Source organism: Lampris incognitus, chromosome 8 (genome assembly GCF_029633865.1).
Source record: "Lampris incognitus isolate fLamInc1 chromosome 8, fLamInc1.hap2, whole genome shotgun sequence".
Taxonomy (NCBI): domain Eukaryota; kingdom Metazoa; phylum Chordata; class Actinopteri; order Lampriformes; family Lampridae; genus Lampris; species Lampris incognitus.
Window position 1 is genome coordinate 4,685,815 of NC_079218.1, and position 17,500 is coordinate 4,703,314.

The following is a 17,500-nucleotide window of genomic DNA, read 5'->3' on the forward strand; positions in this document are numbered from 1 at the left end:
AGAGGCAGAGAGAGACAGAGAGAGAGAGAGAGAGAGAGAGAGAGCAATAGAGAGAGGGAGAGAGGGAGAGGGAGAGAGAGAGAGAGAGAGAGAGAGAGAGAGAGAGAGCAATAGAGAGAGGGAGAGAGAGAAGAGAGAGAGAGAGAGAGAGAGAGAGGGAGGGAGAGAGAGAGAGAGAGCAATAGAGAGAGAGAGAGAGAGAGAGCAATAGAGAGAGAGAGAGAGAGCAGCTTGGATGGAGGAGGTGATGGAAAGGTTTGGTGTTTTTGCTGATTCACCGTCTGTGCGTCAGTGACAGGACGTTGCTCGTGGTGAGGTGTCGTAGAAGCAGTGTGATGCTGATCATGGTCAGGCCTGCAAACACGATGACATGCATGTCAAAGATGACACTGAGTGTGACCACTGTGTGTGTGTGTGTGTGTGTGTGTGTGTAACCACCATGAAACTGCATACTAATTAGTCATGACTCATGATGAGCCAGCCAAAAGGACAGTATGTGATGCTGGGTCGCTAGGTTACCTGTTGTGGCGGCAAACTTTGTGATTAAAGGAAAATAGTCAGTCTTGTCTCTCCGAGTAAGTTTAATTCACAGAAAATCGCACGTCTGTCTCGCCAAGGCCAGAACGAGCCCAGAGCGTTAGGTGCATAATGTTTTTATAGGGTCAGACAAACAAACAACTTGTATATCAGGATGGAATGTGGTTTTCTGCTAACACCAGACAAAGGGAGCAGCCCCCACCCCCCATCTGTAGGTGCAAGCTACATCCGCTTCTGCCATGGGAAGGCCACGTACCAGCCGTCTTTGTTGTGGGGAAGAGCACTTCTAGACCAGTGGCGGCTGGTGCTAACAATTTTTATGGTGTGGACATTAAAGCAGCTGTCAGGTGTGCTGCGCCAAGGTAAGTTGAACCCCCCCCCCCAAAAAAAATTGTTAGTACCAGCCGCCACTGGTCTAGACTAAGGTAAACGTGGAGAAAGCAGCCACTGTCTCAGCACCAAGGACACACTGACAGCGGAAGGGTCAGTTGTAGGAAAAACACAACATGTGAGTAGTAGGTGACGTCTAACTAGAAACAAGTGGCTCTGTTTGTCTCAGTACAAAGGCACAGCAGAACCCGTATAAGCCTGTATTTCCCACCACACTGTCCACATGCAACGTCTGCACAACTCAAAAGCCCTGTAAACTTGTCTCCTAAAGCAGTGGTTCTCAACCTTTTTGGGGTCCTGGACCCCCTGCGTATTTCTGATCTACCCTGAGGACCCCTCCACCTGATCTTGGGGGAGGGGGGTTGCAATTTGGTAGAAACAGTAGAAACTGCATTTTAAATTGCATTATAGCATTTATTCACTCTTTGGGGCAAAAATAAGAGCTTTCAGTTGTAACTTAGATATAGTTAACAAAACAGAATTCTTATGCAGTAACTTTCAGATATATGTAACAAAACAGAATATGTATTCAGTAACTTTCAGATATATGTAACAACACAGAATATGTATTCAGTAACTTTCAGATATATGTAACAAAACAGAATATGTATTCAGTAACTTTCAGATATATGTAACAAAACAGAATATGTATTCAGTAACTTTCAGATATATGTAACAACAGAATTTTTATGCAGTAACTTTTAACAATGCAAACGGGAGCGAGATCTCTTATTGAAATACAATAAATTACACTTGTGAAACAGATGTAATTAGAGAAAAAAGTCCTGTTACCTTTCGTAAGCGGTTATTTTGTTGCCCGGTGCGGTATTCGATACGGCGTGTACTGCACCACAAGGCGGCATCGCTAACCGCTCGGCTAAAGAGTCAGACCCGTTAATTAGGGGCTAACGGGTCTTATTCGTAGTTTACATTTACAAGAGGACGTCACTGTGACGTGCCGGAAATATGGGGTAGAACGAAGGCGTATGACTCACAATCTCAGAAAAATAAAAATACAATTTGATTTAGTAGATATTCTACAGAAGAATTCAGCTGAGTGTTATACCATCTTGTTTAAGTTTATTAGAGTAACTAATTAAGAAGATTTGATATTTTTTTTGGGGGGGGGGACTAGCGTAAATAACAGATTCTGATTCACACTCCATACCAGCTGGTGGCGGTATTGCACCCTTTCCTTGTTTGCCAACTGCCAATAAACACCAAAGAAGAGGAAGAAGGCGCCGGTGCGTCCCCTGGAGCTAGTTAATGGCGGCAGTTTGCATATGTACGCCATGTTGAACACGCTGTTCAGACCTTTCCTGATCAAGACCACCAAGCAAGAGGGAGTCCGCCTCTTGCGGGAGCCGAGACCCATATGGCCGAGGCCTTGTCGAAGGGACCGGCTAACTGCTAGCCTGCTACCTCGGTAAGCTAGCCCACCTCCCGGCGGTTTCTCGGTCTTGGGAATCGGTCCTTTCCGTTTCTTCCCTCGTTTTTCATCTTTTCTGCACACTCCGGGTTAAGACTAGTATCGCGTACTTGACCCTTAACCCTTAGACCCGACTAGTCCGTAACCGCAGTTACGTTGCAGAAACGTGGGCGGTGTCTATCCGATAGCTAACCCAACCTCCGCTCCCCGGTGTTGCTGCTCTTGTAAGTCGCCGCTCGGTGACCTGCTGAATAGCGCTGAAGTTGTCTGATTTCTGATGGTGGGACCTCGGCTTGAGCCCCAGGAAAAGCGTTATCCGCAGGTTCCAACATACATGGTTTAGTTAACTAATTAGCTAGCTAGCTAACTAACGACCCACATTGTAGGGTGGTTTGTTTACATTGCTGCTGTCAATCATTATTATGATTGGACCACGCCCACACAGTCGAGAGGCACATTAGAGCCTAAAGCATTATGATACTTTTCAAGTTGGGACTTTAATTAAGGCTTCTTTAAGCCACACATACACATACAGCTCAAGTATAATAAAGACATTTTCTAAAATTTGAACCAAGTTGGGGCGTCCCGGGTAGTGTAGTGGTGTATTCCGTTGTCTACCTACACGGGGATCTCGGTTCGAATCCCCGTGTTGGGTCCAGCTTGGTCGGGCATCCCTACAGACACAATTGGCCGTGTCTGCGGGTGGGAAGCCGGGTGTGGGTGGGTGTCCTGGTCGTTGCACTAGCGCCTCCTCTGGTCGGTTGGGGCGCCTGTTAAGGGGCGGGGGGAACTGGGGGATCCTCCCATGCACGACTTCCCCCTGGTGAAACTCCTCACTGTCAGGTGAAAAGAAGCGGCTGGCGACTCCACGTGTATCGGAGGAGGCATGTGGTAGTCTGCAGCCCTGCCCGGATCGGCAGAGGGGGTGGAGCAGCGACCGGGAAGGCTCAGAAGAGTGGAGTAATTAGCCGAGTACAATTTGGGGGGGGGGGTTGCTCCATCGTCACGTCTGCTGATGTCTGGATCAGTGGCGCTTCCACTTCACCTCTTGTCCTTTTTAAAAAGGCAAGGCATTGCAAAATAAATGATTTCTGTCGAGGGTTTTGCACCGAGCACCATTGTAACTGGTTTCTGCTCGGACCTTCAATAGCAATGTGAGAAGATGGGGGGGGGGGGGGACATCCCTCTCCATCCAGGCCTGCACCGTGAGACATTACCATGCAGTCCGGGGACAGAAAGGCAAAGAGCATTTAATGAGATGACGATCAGGCCTCCACCATCCTTGTAATGTCAAGCTGAGGAGACGATGGAATTTCTCTGGTCTGTCGAGTGCAGTCGCTGACTTCTTTTAATGTAATTGGAAAGCATATAAACCCCTCTGGAATGTCACTTTATTACTGAGAGACAGGTGGACGTTTTTGTGTGGTTCTGCTGTTATTGGTCTCTAATAGGCTGAGGATGTGGTCTGTTTATTGTGGGAAACCAATAAAAGGCATCTTTATGACAGCCCTGTGTATCAATGCACATGCATCTCTGATATGGTCTCTGCGCCATTGCACTTTATTGCCTCTTATTTGCCCGTATCTTGTCCATCCTTGTCTATATATCTGAAGATTGTTGTGTTGTTATTCTATGTTAAGTACGCTGAGAGAGCCATGAAACTGGAGTCAAATTCCATGTGTGTGCAAACCTACATGGCCAACATGATTCTGATTCTCCATCAGTGCCAGTAGCCATTACAGAGTTCCCGCGCATGCTGGAAAACATGGGAACGTACAAATGAAATTTCCAGTGATGGAAAACACCTGGAAAATGATAAAACTGATCAGATGTTCTGGAAATTTTACATTGAAGTCATGGAAAATTGGAAAGTTTGGCTATGAAATCATATTTTTGCCTGCTGAGGTGGAATATTTTTGGCATAATTTTTAGCTGTGATTGCACATTGTTAGCTGCTGAGATGCCACATCGGTACTTGAAGTTTTAGGTGGTGTGTTCCATGAGCAGTTAAAAGTTGCACAGTCCATTTAGAGTCTGCTGAGGCTTCAACTGATAGTCAACACTGAATAATGTCACCTTTCATGAGCAACAGCTGCCAAGCAAAAGTAAATGGGAAAAAGTTAGAGCCTGACCAAAGACCGGTACCGATTTGAGGATTTAAAAATCCGATAATGAAAAATCGGCCGATGTTCTTTTTTTCCCCAGAAACACATAGCCAAAACAAAGATTTTCCCTAGTGTGTTCTGTTTGGCGACTTTGGGATTTCACACTACAGGTTTGAAAGAGAAGCTAGATAACTTTGTTGGGCTACCTAGCCATGTTGGCTACTTGTTCAGCTCACCGCCAGAAATGTGTAGTCTCTCAGTTACCTTCACGTCATTCAGTAAAATCATCTATGCACTTACCGGATAAGCACGCACTGCATGAGACAGGGTATGGCCGTGATGTCACCCTCACAGTCATCTGGCTCACTCCCCGCGTCGTCTGGTGCCTCGGCCACCTGCCCGACTTGAGCAATAAACACTCTATCCTGAGGTGGCAGAAAGGGGCCCTTGCTTAAGAAGTGGTTGTTGGGTCTCCACGCCTCCTTGCGCAGTGGAGAGGACCTCTTCGTTCTTACGGCGGGGGTCTGTTTGGGCCGGGGGGAAAAACGGGCACAGCTGCGCGCATGGCTGTCGCATCCTCAGAAGCCTGCAGTTAATCCAGCAAGGAATCAAGCGCCTGGGAAATCTCAAGTTTAATCGAGGCCAATGTGCATGACCGTAACTCTGCGCCATAGCGTCGTTTCACCAGCTTTGGTAGGTCAGAGTGTATGAGGCGGAGCCAGGTGAGCATGATGAAATGTTCTATAGTGGGAGTGAGCTCCTCATCTTCAGTCACAGGAACGCCTAAATGAGTAATAGCCGAATCGTCTCGAAGTAAATTATCCTCCACAAAGGCCCTAAGCCTCTGAAACAGGTCCTCTGGTCTCTCATTTGCCTCCAGTGTGATTGCTGCAGTCTATAAAGTGAGTACCACTTCAGAAAATGTCCCTGAAAAGTCTTAAAAAGAGTGGCAACCCTGCATTAGTTTTCCAGTAGAGTAACATTTGTATTGGCAGTTGGACTGGAGTCATTTATCATTGACCTATGGAGTTAGATTAAAGCCGCACCAGGTAACTTTTTGGATTTCGGCAAACGTCTTTTATGTTGACTGTCAAAGAGACAACCAAGGGGCTTTATGTACAAGCCATTGCTCAAACGACCATACCAAAAGAAGAGGCGCCATATTCACAGACGGGGTAAAGTAAAACGACCTACATGTGTTCAGTAAAGCAGTATTTCTTGGGAGGAGTCGTGCCCAATGGCAGACAAAATGAATACTAAAAACAAGACGTCCAGGGAACTTTATCATTGTGTTATTTTCCCAGAGACGTCCCACGATATGACCGAATTTGAATGACTATGTTAAAGCAAACAACGTTAAACGGGTGTCTCGTTTAAATGAGGGTCAGGAACACCTTATGGCAGATGGTTCCAGTTACTGTCAGTAGTTTGGAGTACAGCGTTGTAAAAGTAGTCTTAAATTCCAGTAAGTCAGAATATCCTGACAGTATTGCCTTGAGACTCGGTCTTTACGGAAATGAGAAAAAGAAACAGAATATGGCAAAAAGAAAGAGTGCGAGGTAAAAGACAAGTAGGAAAGCGTAGCCTGGGGAAGCGCCATTTTCTTTCCGGCTCCAGCTGGGGAAAAAAAGGAAAAAAGGCAGTTTCCTCTTGTCACAAGTCTCTCTCTCTCTCTCTCTCTCTCTCTCTCTCTCTCGCTCTTTTTTTTCCTACATCCATCTTAATATCTCTCTCTCTCTCTCCTTCCCTCTCTCTGGCTATGCAGGTAGAGTTGACTTGAGTTTGAAACCCTGTTTGTTATAAAATACGTTTTTAAACTGCTCAATAAGACTTTTTTTCTGAAACTTTTCATTTTATGAGCTGGATATGAAAAGATGAATATGTTTGAATATCTGCTGTTGGACTGGAACGTAAAGGGAGTAAATTCACTTTTAAAAATCTCTCTTCCCTCTCTCTCTCGCCCTCATTTCCCCCTTCCTCTCTATCTTGCCGTTGCAATGGTCTGGCTGGTTATTCAGACATAATTACAATCTATTTAGGAAATATTTCTGAAAGGAGCAGCACTGTTAGCGGCTAATTTTCTACTAAATTAACTTGTGCTCAGAGCGACACGAGGACGGTCACAGAAAAAAAAGGCTTCCTTAATTTCCCAAGTTTATCAGTAAGTAAAGGTCCTAATGATCACGGGTTTGTTTCGTTGGTGGCATGCAACACACACACACACACACACATATGCTAATAATATGGAACTGTGGGGGAGGTGTTGATTAATTGGAGCCGCATTAATTGAAATGGTGGTTGTATTCTGTAAAAATGTGCTGCTGTTGTAGCCTTTATTAATCTCCGGGGGCCGTGCTTAAATGGTGATGTTGAAAATGTCATCTAAACCTATTACTGCTCACAAATGATTAGGGGATTGAACAAGGGACCGTATACACAACCGGCAACTTGTGCTAAGAAAATAATTGGGTTCTAAGTAAACTATAAATAGTTCTTTATCGGACGGGGATTTCAAACCTCGCTCGTGTTTGTTGGGCCTTCATCGGTGGGCTGCTTAACACATCATCATGTACTGTAATCCTGGTCAAGTGGGGTTCATTACAGAGATCATCCTTTGTGCCGCTCTGGAGTCCACCACCCCCAACTCCCCATTATGAGGGTGCACGCACCTTTCATGTGCCACAGTGAATAGACAGCAGCAGGGTGGGAGGTAGGTAGGCTTCACACTGTGAGCCCATAAGGCAAGCCGAGATCAAGCAGCGAGGAAGAGGAGGCATTCCTACGCATACATGAATATCATTTGACTAGGGGGGGAAAACAAAGGCGAATGAAGGTAATGACTATGCTGCGAGGCTTCTCTCCCCCGCCTGCTCGGCCCTCTTATGTAGCAGCCAACGGATCAAAACAAGCAAAACAAGAACTTGAATTGGCACCGGTGCACAGTCGTCCAGGGCTCTTATCTCTTATCCTCTTCTTCTTCCTCTCGCCTTCATGTTCCTGCTAGGCAGGGTTGCATTTCAGAAAGTCACTTTTATTGGTCAAGTATGTTTACATATGAGGAATTTGACTTGGTTCATTGCTCAGTTACACATATGTATACACAAATAAATACTAAATATATTAATTATAAAAGAATAAAGGTAGGTTGAAAATAAGTAAATGCTATGAGTGCTGGTTCAAGCATTAGCAGTATTCATGGTGTATTAGAATAGAGGTGTGCGCTAAAGAGGCCACGGTGAGTCCAGTAACTGTGAAGCATGAAGCATGTTGTGTGTGGTATTGACAGTAGATACAAACAGGACAAGATACAGTGGTAAGCTGTAATTAATGAAGAATATTGCCCGGATTGTGTGCTTAAAATTGCACATAAATCTGCTATTGCACAATCAGCTGTTGAATTTGGAAGGTACAAGAGTGCAATAGTCTGAAAGTGACCATGTCAAAATCCACAATGATTTACAGTTGTGTTGCTCTGCTCCCACCGTCATCCAGTGTTTGACTGTACAGGGAGATGTCCAGATCATATCATTACATTGGTGCAGCAAACATGTCGGACCTTATTATTAAACGACTCGGTGATAGAGCTGAGCAATAATACAACGTTGTTGTTTATCGTCTCTCAATGGTATTGTATCAGGATGAAATTCAGATATCGACACACAAACAAAACGACAACAGCATGAATAACGTGAAGATAGTTTGGTGATATCAGGTAGTTTGCTTGGCCAGTGGCTACTAGCTAATGCTAGTGAGTTATGTTAGCACACTAGAATCTGTCCCTGTAGTTGCATATTGGAGCAAGATATTATGTATCGATTGGTTCTCGTAGTTTGCAAAATGGAAAGTTGACATTTTCAAAGTGAAATTATGAAACTTGGGGTGGCACGGTGGCCCTGCCTGTAGCTGCACCCGAGGCGGAAACACCGAGGACGGTCTGACAGGATGCAGAAATGGGGCAGGCTAAGCTAACTGCTAGCCCATGCAGACAGGCAGTTCCAACAGTCATCCTGGCTGGCGTTTGTTCCCTTGGACAGTGATTTAAAAAAAAAAAAAATGTTGGTCTGTCGGCCTGTCCAGGGTGTCTCCCCACCTGCCGCCCAATGACTGCTGGGATAGGCTCCAGCATCCCGCAACCCCAACTGGGATAAGCAGCTTGGATAGTGAATGAATGAATGGATATATGTGTTAGTTTGCATATGTGTGTGCTTGTAGTTTTTGAATGTGTCTTTATCTTGTGTTGCACTGCTGTGGGCGGGGGGAGATGACAAATAAAGTGTTCCTGATTCCATATGCATTGGACGCATACTCACCAACAGCAGAGACACATGTATTCACTGATGCTTCATCCTTTGGCCTTGGGAGAGTCCTGAGCCAACGACAGACAGATAAAACATGGAAGCCAATTGTGTTCCTCTCCAGAGGCCTGTCTGAGGCCAAAAAAACACTATGCACAGCTCGGGAAGGAGGCTTTGGCAGCTATGTGGGCATGTGAATGCCTGTCATCCTGTCTCCTGGGACTGAAGGTCAAGTTAGAGACAGATCACAAGCCACTAGTGCCACTGCTGAGTACCAAAACACTAGATGAGCTCCCTCCGAGAGTACCGAGGCTCCGGCTGAGGCTGTTGAAGTTCACGTTCGACATTGTGCATGTGCCCGGTAAGCGCTTGATAACAGCAGATCCATTATCCAGAGCCCCTGTGAAACACGCATTCACACAAGCAGAAAAAGACAACAAGGCAGATATCAAAGTGTTTGTGGATGCGGTAGTTCAAAGCCTCCCCGCTACAGAACCAAGATTGAAAGCGATTCAAGAGAATCAGAAAGCTGCCCCCGTCTGTGCAAAGCTTATCAAGTACTGCGAGACTGAGTGGCCTGAGAAACATGGCTTTCCAGAGCTGGAGCCATACTGGCCTTAAAAAAAAATTAAACAAATCTCACCTTGGCTGGAGAGCTGCTTCTCAGAGGCCAAAGAATTGTGATTCCCTGGTGCATGAGACAAGAAATCTTCCATGACCCCCATAATGGTCACCAAGGTATTGTCAATCCAAGGTAGGGGCCCGCTAGCTGGTCTGGTGGCCAGGACTGTCTGTATACATGTCAGCTGGTGGAGAACTGTGGCACATGTTCACAGCACAGGACAGAAAACAGAGCCCTTGCTGACCACTCCGGTGCAAGAGAGACCCTGGCAACGGGTGGGTACAGACTTATTCTTTTGGGAGAAAAAGACTTACCTTCTTGTAGTTGATTACTTCTCATGCTACATTGAAGTAGCCCACCTCAATGTCGCCTCTGTCAAGACAGTCTGTGACTCTGAAGAAAGCATTGAGCCACCGTGGACCAGAGATTGGTATGTCTGGTAACGGGCCACAACACAGCTGAGCACTCGTCAAAGGCTCTGCCACAGAGCATGGGTTTACAGCAGCCCCAGGTGTCCGCAGGCCAACGGGGAGGCGGCGTGTGCATTGGCTACTCTTAAAAAATAACTGTGGGAAGGTGGAGCTGAGAAAACCAAGGCTTTGATGACTTACAACACCACACCTCTGCAAAACGGCTCTTCCCCAACACAACCCCTCACGGGGAGACCGCTACGCACCAACGTCTCCCGCGTTGGCTGAACAGCAAAGGATTCAGAAAGTCTGAGAAGTGGGAAAAGGAGAACCAACAAGGCAGCTACAACCAACGTGGCAGAGCCCGTCCTTTACCGCCCCTGCAGTTCAGTGTGGCTCCCGAGAGAGAAGATGGCAAGGGACGGTCATGCAACACCCAGGTCCAACTTCAGGACTGGTCAGGAGAAACCGCACACACATGTGCACCAACCACTACCTCAGACACCACCTGATACAGCTGTCGCAATCCCAGAGCCAGGTAACACTGACACACACACACACACACACTCATATTACCAGGGACACAAACAATCACAAACATACTGATGCACCAACACACTGTATGTGACCACTTCAGGCCCAGTGTCACGTCCTCCAAAGCGTCTGAATTTGTAATAGTGGGTAGAGAGACTCGTGAGAAGGGAGAAAATGTGTGAATTCTGTTAATGCTCTGTGGGGATAGTAAGGAGATGTTCTGTTCTGTCATGACATACTTGTACGCGTGGGTCACCTCTATTAGATTTGATATGTAATAAAAGGGGTTCTTACGTGAAAGGGGCGGTGTTCTGTAAAAGAGGATTATAGCCGAGTTATGCTATTGGTGTCACACGGACCCTATGTGGGGGTACACTGGAGTTAGTTTCCGGGAGGCTCCACAGTAAACGTTCATGCGTCGTACATGAGGCTCCCCGTCTCGTCATCGTTAACCCTGGCACAGCCTTGTTGTTACTGTAACACCATACCAACCATATAGTTGGTGGTTAGTGGGAACTAATTTGGAAGTGGAAACCAAAATTCAATCTGTTAAACAAAAAAAGTTGGCTTTGGTTTCCACTCCCCAGTAAGTTCCCACTTAAAGAAAAAGAACGGGACAGAAAGAGGTGACGCGAACAACAAATGTGTTGATACATTACATGTGAATTGATCCATCCATCCGTTGTCCAAACCGCTTATCCTGCTGTGAGGATCGCGGGGATGCTGGAGCCTATCCCGGCAGTCGTTGGGTGGCAGGCGGGGAGACACCCTGCTCTCCCTGAGGTTTCTTCCTGTTTTTTCTCCCCGTTAAAGGGTTTTTTAGGGAGTTGTTCCTTATCCGATGCGAGGGTCAAAGGACAGGATGTTGTGTTGCTGTAAGGCCCCTTGAGGCAAATTTGTAATTTGTGTTATTGGGCTATACCAGGGGTCCCCAATAGGCGGCCCGCGGGCCACGTCCGGCCCGTGACGGGTTGATTTATGGTCCGCGAGAATTTTTGGAGAAATGCCAGAAGGAAGAATTTTTTTTAATTTCCCTACCAAAATAAATAAATAATTAATTTCTTAGTAAAAGTAAGACTAGTAATATATCAAAAAATAGATGAAAAATCTCTGTTTAAATTATAATACCTGCAACGTATCGACACCAAAGCAAACTAACGAACAACATGCTGCTGGCGGTTGAGTGGCCCGTGGTTTTAAAAGTGGCCCTAAAAGTGGCCCGCTATGAAAAGTAATTGGGGACCCCTGGGCTATACCAATAAAATTGACTTGACTTGATTTGACCCTGAACAGGCCGCCAGGCCATCACAGGGCCGACACATTCACCCCTAGGGACAATTTAGTACGGCGGAGTCACCTGACCTACATGTCTCTGGACTGTGGGAGGAAACCGGATGAAACCCACGCAGACACGGGGAGAACATGCAAACTCCACACACAGGACAAACGGGACGACCCCCAAGGTTGGACTACCCTGGGGCTCGAACCCAGGACCTTCTTGCTGTGAGGCGACCGCGCTAACCACTACGCCACTGTTGCCCACATATGAGTTGATGAATTTAGCTAAAATGTTGTAAGCACATCGGAGCCACTTGGAGAAACAGAATATTGTCCTATTTTTCCGCAGACTTCCCACAAAAGTCCTCTTCTCATCCCTCAGATGTTCATTTTCACGGATAGGAATTTGAATTTCCCAGCCATGGGAATCTTGGTTGGGATTGGTGAGCTTTGGGCTCTGACAAGCCTGGCACCCCAGCTTGCATCAGAAGTGTTGAAACAAGAGCGCGAGGCTAAAGTCTTCCATATCAAATACTGTTTTACATAAGAGTATGGTTATAAAACAGGGTAATACGCAGTGCTCAAATATTTGCTGACCTCGTTGTGCTTTGAAGGTTTTCATCTTCTCTGAGTCATCGCACACCAGCCCGGTTTGTACTGCGGCTATCTAATCAAGTCGTTATCGTAATGCATTTAACGTCCCTGACCAAACACAACGCAAACACTACACGTGTGCGTGACATTGAACCGCTGGAGGTTCTGGGACTTCGCCTCAGGGATGATTATCATTTTTACTTAATTACACTGACGTTTCCTGCTGATATTTGAATCATCAATGAAATCAAATTAAACCTATAAACTGGCACAATAAAGGATTTGCAATAACATTAAACAGTCAGTGGGCCCCCTTTTCTTCCATGCTTAACAGTTATGGTCAAGGTGCCCTTGTGCAAGGCATTTAGCCTGCTGCTTCGTATGTATGGAGCCTTATTTGGTGACCAGCGGGGTAAGTGCAGGGTAACTGAATGGCTGAGCCACACCAATGAAAAGAAACTGCCCACCAGCTGGGGCATGATAAAATAAAATGATCATTGTCTGGGTGGCGTGGCGGTCTGTTTCGTTGTCTACCAACACGGGGATCGCTGGTTCGAATCCCCGTGCTACCTCCGGCTTGATCGGGCGGAGGTAGCACGGCGGGGGTAGCACGACTCGTGGCCGTGTCTGCGGGTGGGAAGCTGGATGTGGGTACGTGTCCTCCTCTGGTCGGTCGGGGCGTCGGTTCGGGGGGGGAACTGGGGGGGGGGATAGCGTGATCCTCCCACGTGCTACGTCCCCCTGGTGAAACTCCTCACTGTCGGGTGAAAAGAAGCGGCTGGCGCCTCCACATGTATTGGAGGAGGCATGTGGTAGTCTGCAGCCCTCCCCAGATCGGCAGAGGGGGTGGAGCAGCTGGGATGGCTCGGAAGAGTGGGGCAATTGGCCAGGTACAATTGCGGAGAAAGGGGAGGGGGGGATGATTATTTTAAAAAAAACATGATTACTTTTCAACCTTCTCCTCTATGCCCCTGTCCCTCTATGAAAACAAGTTAATTAAATCATCTGTCAGGCTTGGAAATCACGGCTCTTCCCTCCGTCCTCCATTCATGTCCCTCACGTCAGGGACTCGCGTAATGACGCTTGTATGAGGCCTGTCATTCCCTCTTGTATGGGAGACGTTTCCCTCTGATCACCACCGCCTGCATGCTAATTGGCTATGAGACATGTACAGCAGGCTGTGTGTGTGCGTGTGTGTGTGCAATTATGCAAAGTGTGTGTATCCACAGAAATAGACTATTGTATGTATCCAAGATGGACAGGTTTAAAATTTCTCAAGGAGGAGGCTTCACCAAAGCTGGGGACTCAACATGAAGGACAAATGATTAGTGATTCAGACTCTGCCACCACCCCCCCCCACACACGCACACTTACCTGCCACTTATCATAAAAGGCACACACTCCCGCATGGGTCTTTGTCAGAAGAGAATCACAGGGGGCATCCGGGTAGCATGGCGGTCTAGTCCGTTGCCTACCAACGTGGGGATCAATCAGTCAATCAAGTTGCATTTTCTATAGCGCCGGTTTGAATCCCCGTGTTTCCTCCGGCTTGGTCGGGCGTCCCTACAATACAATTGGCCGTGTCTGCAGGTGGGAAGCCGGATGTGTGTGTGTGTGTGTGTGTGTGTGTGTGTGTGTGTGTGTGTGTGTGTCCTGGTCACTGCACTAGCGCCTCCTCTGGTCGGTTGGGGCGCCTGTTCGGGGTGCGGGGGCGGGTGGGGGGGATAGTGTGATCCTCCCACGTGCTACGTCCCCCTGGTGAGACTTTAGCCATGTGGGCTCCCAATCTGGCAACCCAAAGTCTATTCAATAATGAATTGTAATATTCAATTACTGATGTAAGATGCGTTTATAAAGTCATAAGTGACACTTATAAACTCTTTATAACACATGCTAGCAAAATCATTTATAAAATGTCGGTTATATTTGGTAGTCCATCAGATACAAGGATCAGCGTTTTTCGGTCTTTATTTTTCAAAGCCATCCAGCATGCCGAATTTTGCCACAAGAGGACACTGTTACACAACCTCACACGAACAGGAACAACTTTTGGATCCGTGGAAACATAAAATCCGGGTGAAAATCGGTTTAAACCGATCTGCTTCTTTTAAAAAAATCTGGGTATTTTTCGGTGAAAATTGCTAAAAACCGAAAACGTTGAGCCTTGAAACAGTGATGGGTGGAGGGAACTGCATGGGGAGAAAGAAGTTGATGTAAAAGCACCAATTCTGAGTCAGATTGAAACCTCGTATGACATATATATCTTCTTTCCTCTCTCTCTGATTACTGACAATTCTATAGTTCCTCCATTGCCTCAGGTTAAGAGTCTGGGTGTCATCCTGGACAACACATTATCTTTTGAAGCTCACATCAACAGCGTTACTCGGTCTTCATGCTTCCACCTACACAGTATTAATCATCTTCGCCCGTCACCTACACCTAACAGCACCGCCATACTCCCTCACACCCTGGTTCCATCCCGTATTGACTACTGTAATTCTGTCCTCGTTGGTCTTCATCTCAAGTGTCTTCATGAACTTCAGTTGGTCCAGAATCCAGCTGCCCGTATCAGTACCAGAACTCCTTCCATAGATCACATCACTCCTGTTCTTCAGCAGCTCCACTGGCTCCCCTTTAAATACCGTATTGACTTCAAGATCCTGCTCCTCACCTTTAAGGCCCTTGATAACCTCTAGCTCCTTCATATCTTTCTGAACTCCTTCATATCCACACCCCCCCCCCACACTCTCACATCCTCTTCTGCTCTCCAACTCACTACACCATCGGCCTCCTTGACTACCATGGGGACCAGAGCTTGACTACCATGGGGACTAGAGCTTGACTACCATGGGGTCTAGAGCTTGACTACCATGGGGTCTAGAGCTTGACTACCATGGGGACTAGAGCTTGACTACCATGGGGACTAGAGCTTGACTACCATGGGGTCTAGAGCCTTCAGCTGTTCTGCCCCTCGCCTATGGAACTCTCTCCCATAAGACATTCACAACACTGACTCTCTTTCACCCTCCACATCCCATCTCAAAACGCACCTTTTCAAACTGGCGTATTCAGTCTGATCCACGCTGCACTGAGTTGTGTGCAGATGGTGATTGTATACTTATCTGTTGTGTTAACTTTGAATTGTCTACCTGCTTTGTTTTGATCCGATGCTGTCTGACACAGTGCTGCTGGTTTTTTACTGTCTTCTGTAAGGTGTCCTTGAGTGCTCTTAAAGGCGCCCACAAATAAAATCTATTATTATTTATATATATATAGCGGTTTTTTTCCCCCTGGAAACCATCAATGGTGTGGATAAAAGTGCTCAACAAACGAGGAGCAGAATATTAAGATTAAGATGACATATATATATATATATATATATATATATATATATATATATATATATATATATTAATATTGATATCTCCCAGGAAAATTCTCAGACAGAATTTAATATGTGGGCTGTTTGTTTGAAGAAATGAAGTTCAGGTTTCGGTATGGACTGCATGCTTGTGTGAACTGTACATGTGTGTGTGGAGTGTATGTGGAGCTGCGCACTATCTTATCACATCACAACAGGTGTGTCACATCAGTGTGTGTGGGTTTGTGTGCATTCTCCCAGTACCTTTGTGGTCGACATGTGTTGCTTGTGGCTGGTGTCGCTTCCAGCATGGGCGTGTGAGCAGTCGTGTTGGTGTAATGGAGCATTAAGGACTGAGGGGTCTCCAGTAGAGGATGTTAAAAGCTGGTTTGAAAAGCTGGAATTTTAACAGGAAATAAATAAATAATTGGATAAAATCAATAAACCAGTAGGTGAATACACCTTCTGTTGAAATCCTGATTTTTACATCTTGACAATATCTTTGCTATGGTCCAGGGTTTACTTAAGGCGACCGTACTCCTCTACAGTACTTTCTTTAATTAGCCGCTAATCTGCTGAATCTGATCCATCACGGGTTCTGTCAGGTCTTTGTGTTTCCTTATTTTGTACTTTATCACTCTGTGGTATCAAGTTCTTCATATTTATTTATTTGACCCCCCCCCCTGCCCCCCCTCTCTATAATAGTATCCGGCCAATTACCCCGCTCTTAACTCTACAATATTGTAGCGAATTTGGGGGGGCAGTCCGGGAACCACCACAGCCGGGACGCGAACCCGTATCTCCCACTCCGCAAGCGACAACGTTAACCAGTCGACTAAAGGGTCCGACCCGTTAGCCAAGGGCCAACGTGTCTACTTATCCATGCACGTTACAATGTGACATTTGCTAGAGTTGTGATTGATTGATTGATTGATTGATAGATATAGCGGTAATCCTTACATCTCGCACTCGCCTTTGAATGTGTTGTCCATTTGTCAGTTTGAGCTCGTGTAAGCTCGCCAACAGCAGGCGGCGTACACTGTGATTGTCTGGGATGCTCTCAGGTGTGAACCGAAATGGGAAACAAGCCAGTCTTTGGAATAGCACACATGGCTGAATAAAGGGTTCAAAAAGTGACTGTGTGTGCGTGTGTCTGTGTGTGTTCGTTCCCAGACTAGCGCGGTGTTGTGCTCTGGAGGATGTGCTCTGCTGGCAGTCAGCTGTCTGTTGGCCATCATCACAATCTTCCTGCCCAGTGGAGGATGTGAGAGGAGGATCTGCACCCTGGCAGGCTACATGCAGATGGCTGCAGGTTAGTCATCATGCATGCACACAATTTGCGTGGACACGAATGTCTGCGCAAATGCACACACACACACACACACACACACACACACTTATATATATATCAGATGCAGGAAAAAAGGTTGCATTGTACGGATACAGGAAAAAAAAATCTTTTTCTTGTATCTGTGTTGATATTTTGCTCCTCATCCCTCACACCTTTGGCGGTTTCGTAAAAAAACGCTATATATATATATATATATATATATATATATATATATATATATATTGCTCTTGCTTATGGCATGAAACAGGTTTGTCCTGTCTCATAAATAATTTACTTGACTCACTAGATTATATATATATATATATATATAGGAGTGATGAAGAAGGACAGGATTAGGAACGATTATATTAGAGGGACAGCTCAGGTTGGACGGTTTGGAGACAAAGCAAGAGAGACAAGATTGAGATGGTTTGGACATGTGTGGAGGAGAGATGCTGGGTATATTGGGAGAAGGATGCTGAATATGGAGCTGCTAGGGAAGAGGAGAAGAGGAAGGCCAAAGAGGAGGTTTATGGATGTGGTGAGGGAGGACATGCAAGGGGCTGGTGTGACAGAGGAAGATGCAGAGAACAGGAAGAGACGGAAACGGATGAC

At 46.3% G+C, this 17,500-nt stretch overlaps 1 protein-coding gene across 1 annotated transcript in view; it reads left to right on the plus strand.

Annotated features, from left to right (window-relative positions):
• The window catches only part of LOC130117322 (LHFPL tetraspan subfamily member 7 protein), a 185,041-nt gene that overhangs the window by 8,146 nt on the left and 159,395 nt on the right, over positions 1 to 17,500 (plus strand). The window contains exon 2 of the mRNA XM_056285533.1: positions 16,729 to 16,867. Coding sequence (XP_056141508.1) covers positions 16,729 to 16,867 — 139 coding nt within the window. The remainder of the gene's footprint in view (positions 1 to 16,728; positions 16,868 to 17,500) is intronic.